The 25,572-nt window shown below is 37.8% G+C and overlaps 1 protein-coding gene across 3 annotated transcripts in view; it reads left to right on the top strand.

Moving 5' to 3' along the window:
• The first annotated feature begins 3,373 nt into the window (after positions 1-3,373).
• Positions 3,374-25,572, top strand: part of Erich3 (glutamate rich 3) — a 102,222-nt gene continuing 80,023 nt past the window's right edge. The window contains exon 1 of one of the 3 annotated variants that reach the window (XM_046443221.2): positions 3,374-3,815. In XM_046443221.2, the coding sequence (XP_046299177.2) occupies positions 3,400-3,815 (416 nt within the window). In that variant the 5' untranslated portion in view covers positions 3,374-3,399. The remainder of the gene's footprint in view (positions 3,816-25,572) is intronic. The other 2 variants (XM_058578923.1, XM_058578922.1) reach the window with 2 other exon arrangements.

The following is a 25,572-nucleotide window of genomic DNA, read 5'->3' as shown; positions in this document are numbered from 1 at the left end:
ACTTAATCACCCTTTAACGCCTCCACCTCTTAATACTATCACATTGGTGTTTAAGTTTCAGCATATAAATTTTGGGGGATGAGAGTATAGCAGTTCTGATGCAATTTCAGGGCACGGAATTCCTGTTTTCAATAATTTAAAGTTAAATCCTTGCACATTGACTCTGTTCTCCAAGCATCTTGATGCTACAGTTTTAAGCAACCCAATCTAACTTTGGGGAATGTAAGGTATCAGAACAAGGTCCTATAAATGTAACCATCTTATAAAGGTAATGGTCGGGCTAGGGATGTGGCTCAAGCGGTAGCGCGCTCGCCTGGCATGCGTGTGGCCCCGGGTTCGATCCTCAGCACCACATACAAAAAACAAAGATGTTGTGTCCACCGATAACTAAAAAATGAATATTAAAAAAATTCTCTCTCTCTCACTCTCTCTAAAAAATAAAAAAAAGGTAAAGTCTTGGTTACCTGATTTGTTTTCTTCACAAGAAAGATAAGCATATAGACATATTTATTTCTCCAATATATTCATTTATTTGCTTATTCAGGACCCAGGCACTGTGATAGGTTCTGGGAATGCAAGGTTAAAAAAGGGTGGCACATGTTCTCAAAGTTTGTGAGGATAAATTACCTCTTTGTAAAGATAATATAGACTAGGGTTTGCTTTTTTTTTTTTTTCTGTAAAGAAACAGATAGTAAATATTTTAGGTTTTTGTGGGCCATAGGGTCACTGTTGTAACTCCTCAACATTGCTGTTGTTGTACAAGGTCATCAGTAACTGATTTGCACAAAAATCGGTGTGTTTGCATACTGGAATATTCTTTTGATTTTTTTTCCCAAGCATTTACAAACGTAGCAACCATTGCTTTTTTCAGGTTGTACAAAAACAAGCAGTGGGCTGGATTTAGCTGGCAAGCCATAGAATACCCACCCCTGATCTAGGATATGGTCACTGAGAGTTTAGCTCTATCATTCTCTGGTTCACCCAAAGTGGAGATGCAATCAACAGTGGAGGTGTAATCCTGCCTTACCTCCTCTTCTACTTCTCTTCATCTCTTGACCCCAATTCCCACTCCAAAGGTCTTTCTACAAAACAGAAATCTTTTTATGAATTTATGATACTACTGGGAATAGCTGGGGGCTTGTTTTCCTGAGAGAAAATGAAAATGACTTCAGTGACTATTTGGTCTTGAAACCGTTTAATTTAGTTTTTTCTTTATTCCCTTTCCCTTTCTCCATACACGAAATTAACATAAAAATTCCTTCTGGCTAAATTCCCAATGCATTTTCACAGTGAGCATTTTCTGAAGTGAAAATTAGTAGCTTCCTTGCAGTTTTCATCAGGCATGTGAAATTGTGCAGCTCACAGGGGTGGAGAACTCAAACCCCATTTATGAATTAATGCATGCTGTTGAGGGTACCTCACTGTCTGCAGAGTGCCAGGGAATCATTTCTACAGAATCCCAAGTATCTAAATAGTGTACTTTAATTTCCTTTCTCATTCTACCAGTGAGAGAATACCACTTTCTATTTGAAAAAAATGAATTAATATGTAACAAGTAGTACCTATATAAGATTATATTATTTACATCCTCCTTAGGGATAGGCAGCACCTTTGGAAAATTATGTCTCTTTCTAGTCCCTTCTCCTCTTTCTCCCTGCCCCCCCGTGTTTTAGATTTTTATCCAGGTGAAATCTAATTATGATGAGCATTAAGGGCAATCTCAAATGGGACTCAGTCAGATGTGTGGAGGCTAAGCATATGGGGAAAGAGAGGACTTCTGTTTAATCTCTAGCTCTAGCCATCTGGTCCCCAAAGTAACCCTGAATCCTTCAGTCTCAAGATCTGAGCTATTGAACTAGCATCCTCCTCAATTCCCCCACCCCCATGTCTCTGGTCTTTCAGGTCTGAAGTCTTTGATGGCATAAGAAATATTGAATTCTGCAACAATTTGCAAGAAATATGGGGAAAATAAATCTCACTATAGTTGTTAAAATTACAGCTCTTAGAATCAAGCAGATCTAGATTTGAATCCTAGTTTTTCTATTTGACAGCTATTGTAGACTTCAGGCAAAATTATTAACTTCTCTGTGCCTCGGTTTTGGATAGCTATGAAATGGAGGAGAAAGCCAATCTCAAGAGGTGAAGATGAGGATTAAATGAGATAATGTTAGTAAGTGCTCAATAAAAAGTCAAGAGAAACATTTACTAAGTACTTAATTAAAATTCTACCTTAGAAGATATTTCTTTCACTCCATTTTTGCTCCAAACATTCGTCAATGCTGCATGCTTCTGAGAACATAGAGAAATAAAGTAAATTTGCAAAAGAGAGGAGCTCACATGCAAAGGGCAAAGGAAACCACATATGCCAGCAAGTGTAGTTCAATGGTGAGTGTAAAATAGAGGTATGTCCAGGTCAAGAGGGCACACAAACCAGTGTCATCAGCAAACTTGAGGATGTCACAGAAGACAGTGTTCAAACTGAGTGTTGAATGATAAATAAAAGGTTTCCCTGTAGTTAAAGGTAGACATATATTCCAATTATAGGGGTAGTGCAAGCATTTGGTTTTGCTAGATTTGAAGGCAAGTGGAGGTGTAGAAAGTGGTCACAGTGAGGCTGATGAAGGATACTGGGGCCAGATGATGGAGGGCCTTGAATGTCATCATAAGTAGATTGAAAGGCTTGCTGGGCCTTCATGTGGAAAAGCAGAATGCCATGAAAGAGGTGATGTCCTTCTCACCTCTGAGTGTGAATGAGCTAGAATGGAGACCCACAGGTAGCTCAGATACTCCAGATATTCCTGAACCGATTCCTGAAGCCAGAGATGGAGCAAAAACCTGACCGAGCAAGATCAATCCAAAGAGAGGGTCACCTGAACCCAGCACTTAAACTTGCTCCTACCAAGGCGCTCTCATTTAAATGCAGGCGTCTTCATCTGAGACCTGCATTCTAGACCTGGATTCCTATATGGTTACAATTACTGTCCCAGCATGCTTTCCTGAACAACTGCATCTTTTCTACCTCTGAACATCAAAGCTGTCAGCTAGCCTACTGAGCTTAGAGTGAGCAGGGACCTCAAACAAAAACAAAGAAGGCCTGTACAGGCAGAAACAAAGTCAAAACCCACATGGAAATGAGAAGGAGATTTTTTTCTACCCTTAAACTTACAGTCTAGGGTCTGTTTTAGGACTGGAAACGCTACCATCTCCCTGTAGCTGTACCTCTCTTATTACTTTCACACATTCACCCAGTTCTTTTTTTCCCCAGGGTCTAACATGAAACACACAGGCCAAAACAGGTGTGTGTGTGTGTGTGTGTGTGTGTGTGTGTGTGTGTGTGTGCGCGCGCGCGCGCTCTGCCTCCCCTTCCCCCACATCCCCGTGTGTTTGTGTTTTCAGATTATGAATGCCAGGGAACCCATGCCCACAGAGCAACAGAGAGGGGACCCGTCTGGGTCTCCTCCCATCTCAGGGCCCAGAAAAAAGGGAAAGCTGGCTTCACTTCCAGTTTCCCCAGGCTGGGTTCCAGCAGTGCTTCTGCTCCAGACCCTAGGCGCTTGCCTTCCTCCTCTCCTAGCAACCGGGAGGCTGTGGATACCGCCAGAGGGTGGGGGCCCGGGAGGCTGCAGGGAGCCCGGGAGCCGAGGGGCGGCGGCCCAGCTCAGGTGCCCCACGCACTGGCGACCGCAGTGCGAAGCCACCCCGCAAGCGCAACTGCCTGGGCGCCAGTGTGCACCGGGCCCCACGCACCCACCCACCGCACCTGCCTCGGGGTCCAAAAGGGATCCTGCAAAAATGAGCCATTCTCACCCTGCTGGGTAAGTGACAACTGGAGCTATTCCACGCTGCGGCAGGTGGCGGCTCCAGCCAGCGGCCCCTCCTTCTCCCTCCTGCTGCGGAGGGGAGAGAGGGGGAGAGAGGGAGGGCTGGGGAGAGAGAAAAAAAAAAAAATAATAATACGTATTCTAGGTTGCAGCATCGTATCCCCTCCTTCCCCTTCTTTCACCGACTTTCGCCCCATTTTAAAACGTTCAGCCTGGAAAGATTAAAAAAAAAAATGATTGTGAAAAACGCATACATTAAGCAGGGACTTTAGCTAGGATGAAGACGATCCTGTGGTGTGGAACATATGTGTTTAAATGCAAAAGGATAGGTTACCAAAATATGCATTCGTTTGGAGATTTGAATCGGAGATAAATTTTCACCTAGCGGCTTGCATCTAAAAGAGATGTGAGTTGATTCCATGTTGAGGAAGGTCTCATTGTGAGGGGAGGCCTTTATGTCAGGATTTTTATCTTCTCAATCTCAAAAGGGATCACAAGGGTCCTTTAAAAGGATTATAACCAAGGAAAGTGATATGACACAGCAAAGGATGGCAAGAGGAGGGCGATATGTGCCTATTTGTTTATACATGATTTCCCTTGGGTAGGGTGACTCCTTACAAGATCTATTTTGTCAATATTTAGTATATTCTAGAAAGTTAACATTGTCATTATTGACTATGGCACACTCACAAAAAAGTCTCCATTCTTCTTTCTTTCTTTCTTTCTTTCTTTTTGGAAGGGATGATATCCAATTTCCTTCTGAATTAAGCAATGTAATGCATATTAGATGGGTTTTTTATTATGATACATCTAGTAGGCAGATAAATATCCTAGTTGGTCTTGCAAGTAATTTAAAAATGCTTTCCTTTTTAATTGCATTTATTGCACATTTTCTAGAGCAGCAAATTAGCAAAAGACAACATATTTAAGATCATTTGGAGTTTGTGATGTCTGTAACACCACATTAGTTGTTCTTGGGATTTATAGTCGAACTTGTTGAATAAATTCTCTTGAGTGTAGGGACATAAGCATTTGGAAAAAGCCAAGCCCTATAAGGTGTCCTGTTGGAAGTCAGCTTCAGAACTTTTTGGAAGTTGATGAAGTTATGACTAAATGAGCTTCATGTTTTATCTTAAATGGAATTTCATTTAGGTACTTTAATGTTTTGAAGTTGAATTCCTGTGCAATTTAGTTGGCCATGGGTCATGTGGGATGCAAATAGCATTATTTTTCTGCAGCTGCTGTTTGCAGTACATCCACATTTGAGAAAATGAATGTGTCAGTCATGGTTGTCTTCCTGTTTTTCAAGTTTTTGGCTAAGTTAGAATCTGATTAGACCATTTAATCATCTATTTTAAAATGTGGAAAAACCTGAAGCTGCTTATTAAATTGTGCATGATTAAGATTTCAGAAACTGAAGTCAAATTTTTCTGAAGCTCTATTAGTTCCAAGTACAAGAGGGAAAAAACAAATTTGTGATTTAGTGAAAGAGTATCCTTCTTGTACTCTTCAAAAAAGTTATGAAGATAGTAATAAATATTTTGCATTACAATACTAAGTTCTTGGAGAAGGAGGCACTACATCTTATTAATCTTTGTTCCCTCTGTACCTAGCACGGTGTCCAGAATAAAGTAAAACTCAACAATTGTATGAGAATGAATGGTATTTTCTGATAGTACATCCTGTTTAGAAGTGCATCTGTTCACCTATGTAAACCATGTTAGAACTAAACATTTATTAATTGATTACCATGTGTCAGTCTCTATTCTAATGGTTTATATGAAATAACTCATTGATTCTTCCCACTGTCCATGAGATGGGTTCTAGTCACCCTCATTTTTACAGATAAGGAAGTTGAGAACTGAGAAGTTGCTAAAGACGGCATAGCTAGGAAGGATCAGAATTGGAATACAAAGCCAGGCAGTTCTACTTCCAAGCCTTTGTCCCTTACCTGTGACTGTCACATGCCTATGGTCAGCAGCTGGGATATACAGGATCTTAAATGCCAAGATGTTCTTATTCAGAATAGACCAATATTTATTTGATGGTGCATAATTGTATATAACTATCTAGTATTTCAATTAATAATTTTGTAATAGGGTGTATATGTATATACTTCTTTAGTCCATTAAAACTAAGTTAAAACAGTAAGCATAAATATAACAAATATAAATGCCTTAAAATCTATCCCAAAACAAAACAATTAAAATTACTGAAAGTTTTTTTTTTTTTTTCAAATAGAAGTGGTGATTATTTTTCTTGTCCGTTACCATTTGGAAATAATAAAAGTTTCAATAGCAAATAAAATGTTTCATTAAAGCTGTGAAGGCTTCTTCATCCTTACTGAAGCAGTTGGGACTTATTACATCTTAAGGATAAAACAGTAATAAAGTGCAGTTGTAAAACAGAAATTTTAAATCCCCGAAATTCTACCAATCAGTAAGTGATGTCTGGTGCTTTCTCTTGTTGCTTTCTTTGAGATCTTTTATTTACTTAATTACTGCATGAAGTGCTTGATGTAAAAATTGCAAAGGACCTGTGCTGGCTTTGTTCATATAGAGTTTGGAGTAAATAAAAATGGTCTTAAAAACCTCTGCCAAAGATAATAGAGACTTTGAATCTGAGCTGCATTGTAATTTGGTGGAAGTCAACTATAAAATACCGTTTCCAGCACTGCCATCTCTAATGAAATTGTTTCAGAGTGGAAAATTTCAATTGATAGTCCCTCTAGTTTGCTAAATCTCACCAGCATTGTTGTTTGTGTGTATGTTTGTGGGTTATGCACTAGTCCTAGAGGTGGAATGGGGATTTTATACCCCTCAGTCATGCATGAGGATAAAATGATACGGCTCTTCTGGCTCCTTCAAAGGATCATCCCTGAATCTATGTGAAGTTGGCTGCCTGTGTGAAAGATGCACTTGGCTCTAAGCAGAGATAGTCACACTCAACTGTAAATTTCCTTTGAGGAAAGACGAATGAGGAGCATTATAGTTCATGACAAGGAAAAAAAAGTCAGAAGATGTATGTTTGGAAGCATCGCCCAAAGATTTAGAAGCTTTTTTTTGTTTGTTTGTTGAGACTTATTTGTTCACACCTTTTTAATATAAAAAAGAGGGTTTCTGTAGTGACAATATACTCAACGGTGATAAAGAAAGAATGAACATATCCTTAGTACTACCTGATAATTCAGTCATTTTTCATCACAGTAAAAAATACTGTATGTAAAATTGTCAGTTTTTAGATAGTTTGTGTATCCAAAAGCAACAAAAATATAAACCGACCATTTTTTTTGGGGGGGGGTATTAGGCATTGAATCCAGGGGCACTTAAGCCACTTTTAATCCAGGGGCTCTGAGCCACTTCCCCACTTCCCCAGCCCTTTACATATATGTATGTATATCTTTTGGTACTGGGGCACTCAACCACTGAGCCCCGTCTCCAGCCCTATTTTGTATTTAGAGACAGGATCTCACTGAGTTGCTTAGCGCCTTGCAGTTGCTGAGGCTGGCTTTGGACTCAAGATCCTCCTGCCTCAGCCTCCCAAGCCTCTGGGATTACAGGCATTTATCACTGCACCCAGACCCTCTTTTTTATATTTTATTTTGAGACAGGGTCTCTCTAAGTTACTTAGGGGCTCACTGAATTGCTAAGGTTGGTTTTGAACTTGTAATCAGCCTGGCTCAGCTTCTGGAGTTGCTGAGACTACAGGCCTGCACTACTGCACCCTGGTACAATGCTATTTCCTATTTAAGTGTCCACTGGACTCTTGAGTAGCTTTCTTTGTTTTTGCCTCCTTAGTTAGAAAACTTAGTACTTTGTAAGGCTATGGTAGAATTCTTGTCCGTTGCCCACTCCTACCACCAAAATTCTTTCTATTACAAAGAAATTCAGACTTGAAGTTCTCAAATATTCAAATTCAAATTGGGTAGCTTCTGCACCCCGATTTAAATATTAACAATTCCAGGAGTGAATTGGTTCTAGTTAAATGAGATGAGCTGAACAGGCTCGTTTATTATGGCTTCCTCTCCAATTTCTGATCATTTTCTGGTACAGATTCTGCTTTTTTTTTTTTTCCCTTCTTTAATTCATGCCATGTCTTCTCTTGTCCTTAGCAAACTTGTCCATAAAAGTAGATGGGAAGGGGAGGGATTTGTTACAATAGCCATATCACTTTTCTTTGCATTTCTGCAGAGTTACTTGTCAAAAATCACATGGTGATCTATTACCAAAAATGTTTCTGATAAACTTTTCATGACAACTCAATTGTGTTGACAGCAAAGAATGGGGAGCTGACATGCACTCAGATTGGTTGCCCGGTCACCAAAACCATTTGTTATGTCAATGTTTAGACAATACTTAAAATTGTCACTTTTTTCTCCTATGTTTTCTTAAGTTCAATGCACCCTAAGAAGACACCAGATGGTGAAAAAAATATATACTTTTCTTTGTAAAAATAAAGAGTCATATAAAATGGAGGGAGAATAGCAGTGCTTAAGACTCATCATGACCCCAAGTACATTTTTAGGAAGAGAAGTTTTAGGAGAGTACAGAGGAAATTTGAGGAGTAGAAATTGTTTCTCCTAAAACTATCTTTTCCTGATTTCTCATAGGAAAGTCTTTGGATATCCCCAGGGTGTACATAGCCCAGTTTGCAAACTTTTGGGTTAGAGAACATTGTGCCTTAGTTGTAGGCTTCCCAACATTCCACTTCCTTTCTCTGAGTCTCTGCTGAGGAAAAGCATCTTTCCCTGGGAGGAGAGGTGCAGACTTCCTCGATTTTGGGGGATTATTAATAACTATACAAAAGTTTTATCAGGAAGACGGAAAAATATAGCTTTACTGACTCAATTCTCAAGTCTAACGTTATCTCCAAATAATCTGAAATAAAGTTTGTGTGTTTTTGAGACTTTAAATTTCCAGAGCAGTGAAAACTTCAGATACTGCAAGACACTACCAAAGTTATTTTTTAGTCTCTGATGATTTATTTTGGTGCAGACCAACTAAGAGAATTAGTATGTGGACAGCATTATGGGCTCTTCTTCTCCTATGGCTTACTCAGTTCCCCACACAAATAGTTGACAACAGTGTATGCCACAGAAGGGCACCATAAATGTCACATTTGACATGAACTGAGGTTTAAAGTAATACTGTACAATTAAAAGGGGTTAAAATTTGCAAAAATAAAAACAGAATCTAGGATTCAACATTCATGTTGGTTTGCAAGTGTCCTTGTCACTTTCCACTGAACTGGAAATCCCAAATGATATATGTATGTACATAATTTATTTAAAAAGAAGGAATAGAGGACAATAAGCTGACTCCAAGTTAAACCTTAGCACTGCAAAAAATAATGACTAGATAGACATTTATGCTTTTAATTAAAATAAACTATTTAAAATAAAGGTATCTATATATAGTTACCTCATTAATTTATGCTTTTTATTGTTGTTGTAGTTATTTAAATGGCCAATTACCAGTCTTAACTGCTCTTAACTGCGCCCAGCTGTGTGTGTATTTTTAATATATACATATTCTTAATCATGGGGCATACTTAAATTTGTGCTAAGAGTCAACCCAAAAATAAGATAGGACTTACTATATACATATTTGGGTTCTACTTGAACAATAGCTATTTGGTTGTCTCATGAGCCAGAAACTTTAAATCTTCTTTTCTTGCAAGATTCTTAGGAAGGAAACATATCCTTTATTGACCCCATCATTGCTGTACATAGTTGTATCAGAAAATATTCTTGGATTAAAGTAATTTACCTGGGGGTTAGCCTTTTTGGATTAATGAGTTTTTCTTGGAAAAAGAGAAAAATATGTGACAAGTTGAATAGTCCAACTAGAAAACTCATACCTTCCTGAGATTCTTTCAATATTAGGATTAAAAGGTGTTTTGGGAGAATTGTTGTCAAATCATTACTTGTTTATTGAGCCCTAATAAGCATACTTAAAAAGTGAAGACATTGAAAGTATAGACAGATAGATCTGCATTCCTTAAAAATTTCTCATTTTCTTTTGAATCTACTCTTCCCCTTACTCTTCTTATTTCCTTGTCTCTTTTGTACAGTTAACTTTTTCTTGGTCTATGGGCAGATTATTGCGATGTGCAGCTTTGTCTTCTGCCAAAAGATGCATGCCCCATGCCCTCTGCTTCTGGGACACTCACTGGAGAGCTTTACAACACTCTGCCTTCCATTCCAACTACTTACACACATGCAAAAGGACTCAGATGTCTGTGTCCTTTTCTTGATGGGTCAGCAATAATCCCTTTATGTTTTCCAGCACAGGCAACTCAGAAGAGAAGGAATAGCTGTTTGTGTTTTTATGTACCCAAGACAGACATTATTTATTTTTTGTTTAAATCCATATTACATACTTAAATTGGTCACCTTCCTGATTATTCTTGTGTTATGGACTGAATTGTGTACCTTCCCATCTGTGTATCAAAGGCCTCACCATCACAGTACCACAGAACGTGAATGTATTTGGAGACAAGCCTTTTAAGAAGTAATAAGGTTAAATGAGATTAATGGGTTGGGTCCTAAACCCATGTGACTGGTATTCTTTTTTTTTTTTCTTGACTCCTTTATTATTCTATTGCTTTTTAAATTTTATTTTATTTATTCTAATTAGTGATATGACAGCGGAATGCAAGTGACTAATGTTCTTATAAGAAGAGGAGATTAGGATATAATCGTGTGCATAGAGGGAAGACCATGTGAAGACACAGGGGGATGACCATCTACAAACCAAGGAGACAGGCCTGAAACTGATCCTTCCCTCATGGCCCTCAGAAGAAACAAACCATGATGACACCTTGTGCTCAGATTTCTAGTTTCCAGAACTCTGAGAAAATCAATTTCTGTTGTTTAAGCCACCTGGTCTGTGATATCTCATTCTGGCAGCCCTATTCAGCTAATAATACAGCCTCTTAGTACAAACTGATGCTCTTCATTACTTGACCCTGCAAAAAACAAAGGTGGTCTTTATGAGAAATGCAGGGTCATTGAAAAGAAATGACATATTTACAGATAACATGTGGGAGTCATGGATGTCTTAGTTCATTGGTTGTAATAGCCTGTTGTACTATAGGCTGTGTGGCCTATCAACAATAAGATTTTATTTCACATTGTTCTGGACACAGCAAAGTTCAAGATCAAGGTGCTGGCTGTTCAGTGTCTGCTTCCTGGCTTGCAGATGGTGGTCTTCTAACTGTGACCTCACATGGCAAAAGTGTCAAGAGTCTTGGGGAGATTTTCTTATCTAGGGCAATAATCCCATTCATGAAGGCTCCACCCTCAGCTAGCCACCTTCCAAGGTCCTACTTCCTACCAGGGATTCGAATTTCTACATATAAATGGAGGTGGTACAAACTTTAAGTCTATCATATTCGGAAGGATATTTGGAGCCAAAAGTTCAAACTGGAGATAAAAATCAAAGCTAACAAAAAATATGACTAAAGGCCCAGTGAGTAGAGGTAATTAAGATAATAACTCAATGAGCTCCGCAGGTACATGTTGAATTTTTCTTTTGCTAAATCTCATTAGTAATCAACCTACTCCCCACCTCTCAGTGCCTGAACGCTGATTGGGATATAAAATTGAACATTTTAAGCCGTTGATCCATTTTTCTGTGACTGTTATTATTTTTCTATAATAGTCATAAACATTTATAAATTAATGAAAACTCTTAGGGCAAAATATTGAAGCAAGGGAAGAAACAGCAGGGAACTAAACAGACAATATAAATTGCACATAGTAGTTATGAAACAGCATTAAAAACTAAAGATTTTAAATTGAATTGAATCACAGTGTTTTATAGTAGCAGTTAATTTGGCATTCTCTACATGGGATAGACTGTAATATTTCATATTTGCGAATATTATGTAGCTCTCATATTAAGAAGTTGCTTCTCTTCATAGCTTGCTCCAAGATATTTACCATAATATTGTTTCCTGTTCTTTTAGATTCAAATAAAAATAATCTGCTGTAAATTAGAATAGTAGAGTTAGAAGAAACTTAAGATTTCTGAGTACTAGAGATATAATTTTTTGTCCTTTTCTTCCTTGTACTTCTCTGTATTTTGAATTTTTTTTTTCTTTAAGCAGAAAAGTACAAAGAAGAAAATCCAGATTGCTTGACATTCTACCATCCATAGTATTTTTTGTGTGACCCTTAGCATTTTTTGTCATTTTTGTATCTCCTCCATGTATTTCTGTTTTTAAAAGTTTTTATTGCTGTTTTTAAAGTTATATCGACAAAGCTATACTATTTGAAAATTTGTTTCTAAACTGTTTTTAAATGGACACCATCAAGTACCATGCAGGCACTTGCCTTGTAGTATTTGAATGGCCTTCATATCTCCCTTATAAATTGCAAACTCCTGAGGTCCTTAGGATGAAGACCACATCTCTCTACACCTTTCAGTCCTCATTGTATCCCCCAGGATACCATAAACTTAGACCAGTAATTGCTGAAAAGTATCTCTTCTTAGTGATCACTTATTGTGGATCCCAAGAGTATATTTTCTCATTCATTCAATTAATATTTTTTTGTCTACTATGTGCTAGTTACTAAGCTACTATATTAAAAACTTAACTATGTTATAGAAACTTATTTCATTGGAATTTATTTAAGTTCTCAAAAAAGCCAGAATAGTGAGTTTAAAAAATAGGTTTCAAAAGTTAGAAGTTGGAGACCTTTATCGAGGTCTTGGATAGCATGGTGATTGTATCAGTTAGTAATGTGTTCAACTACAATTGAGGGAAAATAAAACTAGTATGATTTAAACAGTAACAACATCTATTATTCATTTTGCAAGTATTTTACAGTTGGGTAATTAACTTTTTAGAATTAATTAATTAATTTTTTCAATGCTAGGGATTGAACCTAGGGCCTTGCACATGCTAGGACTATGCAGGTGTTCTACCACTGAGCTACACCCGGTCTAGGATTTGGGTCTTTAATATTCCAGTTTTCTTCTTCTTCTTTTTTTTTTTTCTCCTAGTTTAGCAAGATGTTGACACTAGATCCAAGTCTTACATTCATATATAACCCTTCCCCATAAAAATGGAAAGGAAAATGATGGAGCAGAAAAAGACTTAAAATTTTATTGGGCAGATAAACATTTCTAGAATCCTTCCAGGAGACTTCCTTTTATATCGCATTGCGCATATCCGCATTGATGCACATGCAAAGGACAAGGGGAGCAGGAGTGTGTTTGACCCTCCACTGTGGGAGACTGGCAAGGGAGAGAGAATTGGGAATGGCTCCTCATAGCCATTCAGCTGTGTCCACTACAGTGCCTTAGTGATTGGTTGGCTGACACTGAACTCAGATTGGGTTTATATTGTCAGACTTGCTACATAGCTACTGTGTGACCCTAAGCAAATTTTGTGATCTCTCTCACTCTTGTTTATTTTCATTCTTGTGGGGCATATATCTTCTTTACAGGTGGTTGATTAGACTAACTGATGTAGGGTCTGGCACATAGTTAGTGTGACAATAAGTTAGCTTGGTGTTGGGTAGTTTATATTCTAATGGTAAGGAGTGGGCAGAGATTTCTGTAGGAGACCTTCTGTACCTGGGTCCTGAGTTGGGCTTAGAGTTGGGTTAATTCAAGATGCCAGTCTAGAGAGATTAATTTTGAGGAAGAGTTCTGAAGGAAGGTAGAGACAAAAAATTATATATCTAGAGACTTAAAAATAGCAAAAAGCACTCTCTAAAAACATGGTATTATAATTATAATCATCACTGCAATAGACCATTATGATTTTGTATAAGAGGGGGAATATAGCAACATTGCTGATTTATTTAGGTAACAGGCTCTTAGGAGCAGATAAGGACATTATAAAACCAACAGAAAGCTAGCCTGTGCTGAGAAGTTAACACTTCTGCCTCAGTTTTGTTTTTATCTTTAACTTACTATTTCTCTTACTCATTTTTGGAACCTTGAATAGAACACCAATTATACAGGCTAGGGTTTTTGTTTTGTTTTGTTTTTTTTAACTGAATGATATTTGTCTTCAATTTTAAGTCAGAAATTAATTTCACATTTATTTCCGATCATCTCCTAAACCTTTATAAAAATAGAACTGAACCTTTCTTTCTTTTCAGATCAATAGTTTGGGGTCTCTGTGACTATAGCCTATGTTTATATCACCCCAATTTGTAGGGATTTACAGAAGATGATCACATCAAATTCTTCCCTACAAGTTCTGTTTTCCTTCCTGTCAAGCTGCAGACATGGAACTCAACTCAGGCTGGAATCTTCCAGAATAAGGACCAAGGAATGGGGGAGGCTTACCTCAGCTTGTGGTGTGTAAAGAGGGATATTTAGATCTCAGTTTTCCTGAGAAGAATAGCTCAGAAAAATAAATGAGAGGTCTGAAGTTTCAGGCCAAATGTAAGAGCAGGGAGCAAGAGTCAAATCCCAGAGCCCTGTGACAGGGAACAGTGTGCTCAGGGATGTCCCTGGAGACAAGGCCCACAGAAATTCAGAAACTGAAGTGAGAAATGAAGGCAGGAGATTAGAACCTTGCAGAGCAGACATGAGAAAGAGTTCGAACCATCTGAAACTTCTTATTTTTCCCTTCTTCTTAATTAAAAGGACAGATATTCCAGAAAGAAATCTTCCATAAATATACACTATCATATTATTATATATAAATAAGATAAACATATTATAGCAGTTAGAAGATTATTTTGGGGGGTTAGAAAGATGTAGTTTGGATCCCAGTTGTGCCTTATGTGATTTAGGAAAGCTAATATCTGTCTCACTTTTCTCTTTCAAACATGGTGCATTCCTAACCTGCAGGAATATTGGTACTATTTTTAATAGGGATTCGATAAAAGGCAGCTATTGTGTATTTCTTGATCTTTGTGTAAAGCATATATTGCTTAAGTCTTTAGGATTTAGTTCTTAAAGTGTGTCAATCAAAACTAAATAAAGTATTCAGTTCAAAATGAGCAGAGATGTCCCATGCTAATTGGGAAAGAGGATAGGAAAGGTTGTTCCAGTCCATAAATCACTTTCTTATTCAATTAAGCTAATTTCTTTTCAATGCCAACATGTTCTTAAATTCATGAATTTTTATAAAGAAAATTATCACTGACTTACTAATTCATGACCCCCAATGTGAAGTTGCCCCTTTAAAGAAACCATGCTCAGAACAACTAAGAAATATAAGTGGAAATTATGTCCCAAAGAATTTGTACGTCTTTAGAATACTTACTGTCATTATCACATTTGAGATTTCAAGAAAAACTCAGGAAGTTGTATTATTACTCTGGCTTTGACAACTGGTAGAAAGACTGGCGAAAATGTTACGAATATGTATATTTTCTCGTGGTGGAACATTTAAAACTTAGTCAACCTCTTTAACATTTGACTAGTTGTTATTGCCATTTTACATGTCGCTGTTGCACACAAGAATTGCATTTTAGGTGAATGAAAAGTTTTTTAAAATGATTGGTTATTTTTCCCTTTTCAACACACTCAGTATTTTTATTGTGGTCCTCTTTGGCAGCTTGGTGGGGTTTTTTTTCTTCCTTTTCCTTCTTCTTCAGGATGCAGTTCAGATTTCAGTTCTTGGATACTTTTGCTGTGTGAGCCTTGTTCACTTATTTGTAAAATGGGATAATAATCTGATACATAGGATGTTTTGAAGAGTAAATGAACCATGCATGTCAGGCACAGCAAATGATACCTTTTATGATTGTAGCACATCAGACTGAACTGTTATTATTTCCTTGATTGGATTGTTGATACCTTTGGTGAAAGGACTGAGCTTACCCAGCTTTGTAACCTAAGGATAACATAGGACCAGGCACCTAGTAAGTCTTTTGTTGCATAAACTAACTGCACTAATAATCTTCTTTGTGTCTTGCTGAAGGCAGGGTGGTTGACCTCCCTTCTCTCAGATTCATCCTCTGGCCTTAGAAACACAGTTGGGAAGAGAATCCTCCTAGCTTCTAGTAGGGGCTCTGGAAATGCACATGCATGTGTACAACAGAGTGCAGACAGGAGCTCTACCTGTGGCAGAAAGGACTTCTGGTGGGAGAATGGGCACTATGGTGCTCTCTCAGCCCTGGCCTTGGTATATGACAGTCTTTCTTCGTAGGACAAACCTGATACAAGTTCCCTTACCCTCCCTTATATATTCTGAGACTTATCCAGTTTCTTTCTACTGGCTCAGATTTCATTTTATTCCTAATTGTTTAAATCATTCCCTACTCTCAAGTCTTTTTGAAGCATGTCCTCTATTATTCTGAAGCATGGTATATTTACCTCTTTCAAAGCACAGACAAATATATATGTGTTTTATTTAAAAATAAAATATTGTTCATAACACTGTAGCTATAATGGTGCTACCCTATGTACTAAGCTGTTTACTTGTATTATCATATTGAAACCTTAACAGGGCTTTATGACCCATGGTCTACTATCTCTCACCCCAAATTTTATAGATGAGAAAACTGAGGTTAATAGTGATTAAATAACTTGCTGAAAATCATGGAATAGAAGTGGCAAAAGAGGATTTAAAGTAGATCTTTCTGATTCTAGAGGGTGGAGAATCACTGAATACCAACACAGTGACATGGTCTCAAAAATGATTAAAAACACCATAAATTTTTAAAAGAACCAGCTATTGTGAAACCAACTTAGATTTTGGTGGGGAAAAACATGGCAGACATTTGAATAAGGCTCATTAGTACAATTGGATATTTTTCCTCATATGATACACTCAATAATATGCTTAGAAAATACAGTACCCCACCCCCACCCCCGCCCAAATATGCCATTGGTAGTAAAATCTAGCCATTAAAAATTTGTTGATTGTTCACTGTCAGACCTAGAATTGTCCTTGTGCTTGAGCAGAGGGGCTCAATATTAATTGTAAAAGTAAACTAGCTCTGGGAATTATAGACATCCAGAAGCACATAACATCAAAGTTCAGAATTCTTTTAGTGAATTTGGATTTCATTTAAAAATATATTGAATGAGTATTATCAAAAAAAAAATTCAGATTGGCTTATAAGAAAGAATTAAAAAAAAGATTCCCAAATGTAAAGCAGCTATGACATCAAAGAATAGCCATATATTTGTACTACTTGGTAATATCAGTTACCCTAATTTAGATTAGTGTGATTAGATTAAAGCAATCAAGATCTTTGTAAAATAGTTTATGACCTTCTTACTGGATTTCAGAAAGCTTTACCTGCTCCCCAAAGTTGCCTCTTTGATTTGGGTTTCTGATTCCTACTATTTTGTAATCAGAGCTTGTACTCCAAACTTAGGCCTTGATCCTGTCAAGATACAAATTCCCTCTTCAAGAGGGAATGTGTTGCTATGATTGACACAACGGTGCACCATCCAGAGTTCCCTCCAAGGAAGAGCTTCCTATGCATCTGTAGAGGTGCATTCTGTTGATCTTCCAGCCATCAGCATCTTCAGTTGGCCTCAGCTCAAGATCATGTCCTTCCTGGGCAGACCTCATTGTTGATTGAGTCTGGATGGGATAAGGGTGTGACCACTTGAGACTGATACCAGACAACCCTGAGGAGCAATACTTGCTCCAGAGTACTTCACTAGATTGGTCAAGTCTTTGCTTTGGTCCATGTGCAGTTTGATTTCTCTCTCTGCTGTATCCTGCTTCGGCCCCTTTCCTTTCACAAGTTTTGATCCCTAATAAACATACTGTATGCCCAACTGCATTTCAGCATGTATTCTGAACACTCCTGGGAATTGCTTTGCAGGGCCTCAATAAAGCTGGATTAGGATGACAAAGAAGCAGGAAGTAGGAAGGGAAAAGGAAGAGGAGGAGGAAGGAGAATCTGACATTGCCAGATAGTTTGAGAGGATTGTCATTTAGGAGACAGAAGGGACACAGGAAAGGAAGGTTGATGTGTGCAAGGGAAGCTTTACCTACTTACTAATGTTGCTCGAGTCAGCGCTGCATATCAGAATAAATGAGTAGAATAGCATGGAGATTTTTTCAGATCCTCTCTAAAAATGGCAGCTTTCTGACATGTTAACTCAACATGGATATTAACAACTACAAAGAATCTGAGGACTTAGGAAAGGAACAATATTTATTTATCTGTACATTTAGAAAGCACATTCTAGGCATCGTTCTGTGAACAGGGACAAGTTAAGGTCTGCACGGAGTTTCTAGTCTAGAGAAAATATAATATAGAACCTGGCTCTCTAACCTTAAAAGGCTAGTGCTTGGGTTTATGTGAACCTCTTACTAAGAGGATAATGATCAATTGACTACTCTTTGAAGAAAAAGAATACAGAAAAACATGTAGCCTCTTCCAAGGAAGATTTTCCTGCTAATGGGGGAAGTGAAATATAAGAAACAGTTACTCATGATGGAAATCCTTAAAGAGTAGTTTGACTTGCAGAACATTTTTAAGTTTAGGTATAAATTGATTATGGGAGAGAAGTTGTAACTCCATGAAAACATTAAGCATTAATTGAGCATTTACTATGTGTGGTAAAGTGCTAAGTGTTATACACACATTGACTCATTTAAATACTCTGACTCTCTGAGGAAGCACTATTATTATGTCTATTTTCAGAGGAAGATATGAGGCACAGCAAAGTTACCACACTCTCTCTTGAGACACAGCAAGGGGATTTTGGTTTTAAAAATCTATGTCATTTTCGCCCTTTAAAATCCCTGCCCTGCTGTCATAAAACCATCCATCCAGTCTTAGAAGCACAACACATACCTTATAGGTCATTCCTCTGAGTTTCACACAACTTGCCTTTTATCAAACGGAAGTATCATTGCTGTACTTCCCATCCCTGCTCTCTATGACCCTGCCTTAGCATCAACCATTTGCCCATTGATACTGCAGGTTCCCCCTTCTCCAGGCTGAACTCTGCCTCACAGGACACAGTCCAGCTTAGTTGTTCCTGGTTTGACTCTTGGGTCAACTTTAACTAGTCATGAGCTAGTTATCTAATCACTCTCTACCTTTGTGAACTCTTCTGTGAACTCTTCTGTGAAGAAGGGGAGTAACAGTGCTTTACAGGGGTGTTGTGAGAATTAAGAGACATAGTGCATATTATATAGAGTGTTTACTGTATGCACTATGAAAAATGCAAGTAAATATTCAATGTTTGTGATGAAGATTACTGGTTTCCTACCTGCCTGCCTTTCCTTTGGACTGCCTTATTATCTTCTTCTTCTCCCTCTCTTTCCCTTTGGTACTAGGGATTGAAACCAGGGGTGCTTAAACACTGAGTCATATACCCAGCCATTTTAAATTAAATAACTAATATATATATATATATATATATATATATATATATATATATATATATATATATATATATATATATATATATATATATATTAAGAAACAGGGTTTTGCTAAGTTGCTGAGGCTGGCCTTGAACTTGTGATCCTCCTGCCTCAGCCTCCCAAGTTGCTGAGATTTCAGGTGTAAACCACTATGCCTGGCTCTATTATTATCTCTTAATTTGGATACTAGTTTTCTCTTAAGCATATATTTAAAGTGAAGATATATATATCACTTGAAATAAAGGAGCTTGGTGCCCATCCATAGTATGTCTTACAGGGCCTGGCCAAACCTAGTGGAACTCACTACTGCTGCCCTGCACAAGCTTGCCTATCACCTCCTCTGTGAACACTGCAAAACTCTTGCCAGCAGTGAGCATAGTTGGAGGCCAGTTTTGTTTTTACTAGTCAGTTCAAACCATCATATTAAGGCTATAAATAAAATAATATTATGGTTTTCATCTGGCCGCATTGTTAGAATAAACTGAGAGAAATTGTAAATCATTATTTAGCATAATTGCTGAGATCTGGCAGGTTTGGATGCAAATAAAAAAGAATGAAGAATGTAATATAAAATCACTTATGTGATATCAGTTCAATCACCCCCTATAAAGTAGCAGACTGCAGAGACTCAGGGTCTAATTTTAGTTGGTGAAGAGTTTTCTTATACAGGAATAGGAAATAACTGATCCTCATGTCAATTGTTCTGTATTTGTCTTTCTTCAAGTCTCCTCAAAAGGATATATTTTTTTTCCGTTTCTCTGGGAATTTTTTTTTTCCTAATGCAATTGTGTACCACACTGCAAAGGCACTTATTTGACAAAACCTAAACTAACATTGTTAGTGTGATCTTCCACAAGGAACATTCTTCATTTTAAAGAAGCCAGAACACATGAAGCATGCTTTTGACCCTTTCTTTGTCTGACTTCTTCTACTTGTTGTTGTGAAGTGGAAGAAAAGAAAGGTTGTGGTCCTCACATGTGGATTTTTTAAAAGATTGTGTATCAAGGAATTGGACCGATATGCTCTGTTTCCATTAACTGATTTATTCATTCAGTCAACAGATATTGGCCAAGTGTTAAATGTTTCAGGGCTCAGGGAGGAATCTTAGATGAATCCGAAGAGAATGATCAAACAAGGATGAAAGCAATTCTGGAAGAAGTTAGTAAGACAAGCAACACAGGAACAATGCTATGGGAACTGCTGTGACATTCTGGCATCTTCTTCCTAAGGCCTTTGATTTGAGCTTATCAATGAACCATGCCCAGTTTCAGAACCTCAGTTTCCTGCATATGAAATGAAGGAGTTGGCCAGATGCTAGGTGGCCATTTCCACATGTTAATTTCTATAATCCAAGGATATAGTAGCTCCAAACAAGTAAACTTAGGTCATACATGTTAGGAAGTGTCCCAGAATTTTACTTCATGACAACAATCATAGGGGGAAGAAAATCAAATTCACCAGAGTCAGTCATCTTGTAAGGAATGGAGTCAGAATTTGATCCCAAGTCTTCTGGCTCCAAATCCTATCCTTTTTAAATTTTATCAAATTTCACATTGAGCAGGAAGTGGCTGATATATATTTCTGTGCTTTAATTATTTACAGAGAAATTATTTACCTCTTTAGAGTTAAAGTGTCTGGTTCCATACTTACTAAATATTCTAACTTTAATAAACATGGAGTTAGATAGAAAGTCAGATTTTCTAGATTAAAGATATATTTTAACTTTTTATTGTTCTGGCTATTGATACCACTTTCAGTATTTTATTTGGTAGTTATTTTTATTTAGATTTACTAAGAATCTTGCTAAGATTAAAAATCTTAGACTTAGGTGGCTTGAGCATGATGAGTTTGTTCACAGAGCTGAAATTCAGAGTATTCTTGCAACTTTTTCTTGTAGGCAATGAGAGAGCTGTCTGGGTTGGGAGACAGAGCTCTTTTACTTGTGAACTGTGAACTAACGTAAAGGCAATCAAACTACAATATACCGTGATTTGTTTAACTTGACTTCCCAATATAAGCACTTGATTTGTGAGTTGCAGAAACATTCTACCTGGTTTTCCTTAGCAGGCTGCTGTGGCAGTGGAGATTTGATGATGGAGACCCTCCTTGAACACTATCAAACTCTAAAAATCGCAGGTTTAGTGGCCTCTGAAATGCAAAGCACCTCTCCATTAGGCTTTTCATCTTTAATAATAAAACTGTGCTCATTCCCATAAGTCTCACTTGATTCTGTTGAGCATAAAATGGTGTAATCAGTTTTTCCAGATGGGAGGGTGAATTGAACCTTTCCATTTATGGCCATGTAAAGAAATATCTTGCATAAAATTTCTTGATTGAAATGACAGCTGAAAAATGACTCTGTTTTTGCAAGAATTCTATGTGCTTTTTTGTGAGGGATAGGAAACAGCTGAACAGGTACAGGAGCACTTTGGTCAGGGATTGCATATAAAAGATGAATTTTCAGACTAAAAGTTTATAAGGCATACTTTTGTATATTCACTCATATAATGAATCATTTTGTTTATCTTCTCTGATACATCTCGCCACTTACTTTTTAAATTTAATCTGTGGTGTGCTGCTAAACTGGCTTTTTAGGAAACAATAAGAGCTCTGATTTGTAGTGTTTGCCAATTTCTATGGTATAAATACTCCCACGATGGACAATTTCAAGCTACCAATGTCTTGCAAAGTTCCTTAAAAAATTTAACGATTGTCTCATGAGAGCCAGCTCAAGCACACCACTCTTAGTACTCTTTAACTATACTTGGGTATGTTTTCTAATTGTTTTCTACCTAAAATCCTTCTTTCTAATCTTATTTTAAGGTTCTTAATGGGACAGACCCTTCCATATTCGGATACTTGCCTTCTTTTTCTTCTTCCTCAGAGATGATTTATATATGTATAGTAGTAAGCATGCATAGTAGCAGTTTTCTTCAATTCTAAGATGATTTTTTTTTCTTCATTTTAATACCACTAAAATCGTTTTCAGCTCTGGTCAAAGGCATGTCATAGTGTAATTAGCAAAACTTCTGTCTTCATGTTTCATGTACTAATATAATTATCTGAATGTAATGAAATGTATTAAGTGCTGAATAAATGGTGTTTGATATCAGTATAATTATATCCTATGGGCTAATCTGTTTTTTCACATATTAGATTCACCTAACGCTGGAAAAAAAATCACATATTAGATTCACTTTATGCTTAAAAAATGCAAATTGCTTGAAACTCTCTATTTAGTGTACCTCTTGTTCTTTTGTCTTAGTGTTCACATTTGAGATATCAAAATTAGATCAGCAAGGTAGCCTCCCACATGTTTTCTACATCCTGGCAGCATACCAAGAACTGCCTTCCTCCATCTGGGAGGTGTCTTTTTGAAAGGAGATCACTGGCATGATGGATCACTGGACAATATATGTTAAGGCCCAATTACTGTCACCTTTGGTGTCTAGTGTTTCTGTTCCCTGTCATATGGTAGATGGGGAAAAACCTTAGAATAGGCAAAGGGAAGTTCTCTTAGAGGGGTTCATGTCTTGATTCTCAGAACATGCAAGTGTGTTATTTTACATGGTAAGAAGGAATAAATGTTGTAGATGGGATTAAGCTTGCTAATCAGCTGAATTTAAGATAAAGAGATTATCTTGATTCATTTGGGAGGGTCCCAGTAGTAAAAAGAGTCCCTAAATGGGGAAGAGGAGGGTAAAAGCTCTAGAAAGAGCGCTGGCATCTTAAGAAAGAGTTGATCTGCCGGCACTGGCTTTGACAATAGAAGGGGTCCAGAACCAAAGGAAGGTGGGCAGCTTCTAGAAGATGGGAAAGAAAGAAAAAAGAATTCTCTTTTAGAGCGTCCAGAAGGAATGTAGCTCTGATGACACCTCAGTGTTAGCCTATGAAACCCAATTTAGATTTCTGACCTCCAGGAACTGTAAGATAATAAATTTGTGTTGTTTTAAGCTACTAGTGGATGACGTTGTGTTATAGGAGCAGTAGTAAACTAATCCAAACTGCATTAATTCAAATGAGAAAGTCACAATTAGGGTTAAATAGAAGTACCCTGTTTATGTCAAAATTGTTTTTTTTTATATTCTCTCCAAATTTTCTATGCAAATTGTAGTGTAAAGCATATTGAAGGAATATATATTTTGAGGTTGGCTGATTTAAAGACTTCAGCACATTGTTTTTAAGCTGAAGATATGGCTAATTATAAATGAAAGTTAAGTTTTTGTTAATTTAGTTTATAAGAGTTTTCATTAAATTTTTTTTCTGTCTTTGTGCTGGAGAATTGGTGGAATATTTTGTTATTCATAGCTTCCCATTATTATACTCAGCATCCTCCAGTTCCCACTTTAGCAAGATCTGGTGGGTGGCGTTCACTCTGATTTGGTTTGTATTATTAGGAAAAGGTTTTAGATTATATGATCTCTGGCAAGTGACTTCACTCAGGAATTTGGGATGATTATGGATTGCATGTTCGTGTCCCTCCAAATTCATGCTGAAACACTAATCCCCAGTATAATGGTATTTGGAGATGGAGTCTTTAGGAGATACTTAAGACATGAGGGATTGGTTCCCTTGTAAGACATGAAGGAGTTTGCCTCTTTGTCTGCTCTCTTCCATTTGAGAATTCAAGGAGAAAATGGCCATAGATAAGCCAAGAAGACGGTCTTCACCAAGAGCTTGACCATGCTAGTACCTTGGTCTCAGAACTCTAAGAACTCTAAGAAATGAATGTTTGTTCTTTAAACTACCAAGACCGTGGTATTCAGTTACAGCAGCTTGAGCAGTCTAAGGCAGTCTTGGAATGGAAAATGTGGTGCTTCTATGGAAAATAGCTAAACATATGGGACTGGCTTTGTGTCTGAGTAATGGGTAGAGGTTGAAAGAGTTTTGAACCCTAAAAAGCCAATACTGCCTTGAAGGGAATTTTAAAGATGACTCTGGGGAGGGTCCAGAAAGAAAAGAGGAAAGCTAAGGAGAAAACTTCTATCTTAGAGAATACATAAATAATCATGTACAGAATGTTGGTAGAAATAGGAAAGGCGAAGGCTATTCTCATGCGGCTGAAAATGGAAATAAGGAGCATGTTATTTGAAACTGGAGGAAAGGCAATCCTTGTTGCAAAGTAGCAGAGAACTTGGTCAAACTGTGGCTCTATTCTAGTGGCAGAGGGTCACTTGCTCCTGGTTACAGAGCCAATAATGGTGGAGGTGAACTGAGTCTTAACAGCTATGTCCCTGTCCCTCTCCAAAGGTTGACACTATGGGGACAAGCAAAGTAGGGGGAGAAGGTTAGTGTTAAAGAAATGACTCTACCCCTGTGGTCTCTGAAGAGCTGTTACCTTAGTCAGGCTTTCCTAGGACTGAGCCACATTGAGAAATAATATTGTCCTGAAGCATTTTCATTTTAGGGAGGTAGAAGAGCTGTAATAGTTAGATATTGCTCAAATTCTAGGGGCCTAAAAGGAATCAAATGAGAGTAGGCTTGTGGAAGTGCTTTGTCATCTGCAGAATGGAATGTGGATATTACACTCCTTCCCCAGCTCAGGGCACAGTGCCTGAACTGGAGACAGTAACTCTATGAACTAATTAGCCTACAAAACAGGAAGAAATCAAGTGTGCACACACACTGAGTACATATGTGTGTATCTTCCTGCTAGATTGGGAGCTCTGTGAGTGCAGAGTCTGTGCCATCTCTGTCTCCCCAAGGCCTTATGGAATGACCTAAAAATAGTCAGTGCTCAATAAATGTTTGTGATTAATAACAATTATAGTGCCTTTCCTTTTACTTGAGGTTTTTATGGGATAGACTCTCTCTGAAGCCAGATGGAGGAAGTGATAAGAATTGCTGACTTTTATTTCTATAGAGCCCTATTATATATTCTGCATGGCAGGAGGTGAGGGTTCAAAGATTGAGAGCTAAAAAGCTGTAGTTGAGAAGGCAGCATTCCTGGTAACTCAGCATTGGGCCCTGAAATCACCTGTGGTGTGTCTGGAAGCAGGGAAAACAGGACGAGCCCAGATATAGGGTTGCTGTGTATTCTCTGGGCTGTTTTCCCTAGTGCATGCAGCCAGAGGGTGGATCTTTCCCCACCCAGCAACCAGAGGGTAGGAAAGTAACCTTGTTTATCATGCAGAGAAGCAAGCATGTTAGACAGGTCTGGCTAGTTGTGGGGCTTGTTGTGAACAATGTGGCCCATGAGTAATATGGTCACAGTGGCCTGTGGTCATAGTGACTAGTCATTGCTGACACAGAGCAGAGGAAATCACAGGTCTTAGGCAGTGTGACCTGGAAGGCCAGCTTTGACAACAGATGCAGAGAGTGACATACTAAGGGAACAGAGTATTCAAGAGGCACACTGTCACCAAGCCCAGAGCCAGGTGACCTTATATGGCCCAGGGTTATGCCAAGTGCAATAAAGAAAAGAAAAATG

The sequence above is a fragment of the Marmota monax genome, unplaced genomic scaffold (genome assembly GCF_021218885.2).
Source record: "Marmota monax isolate L192 unplaced genomic scaffold, Marmota_monax_Labrador192_F-V1.1 WCK01_AAM20220418_F8-fsc00046, whole genome shotgun sequence".
Taxonomy (NCBI): domain Eukaryota; kingdom Metazoa; phylum Chordata; class Mammalia; order Rodentia; family Sciuridae; genus Marmota; species Marmota monax.
This window is presented reverse-complemented; position numbering and strand designations above follow the sequence as displayed.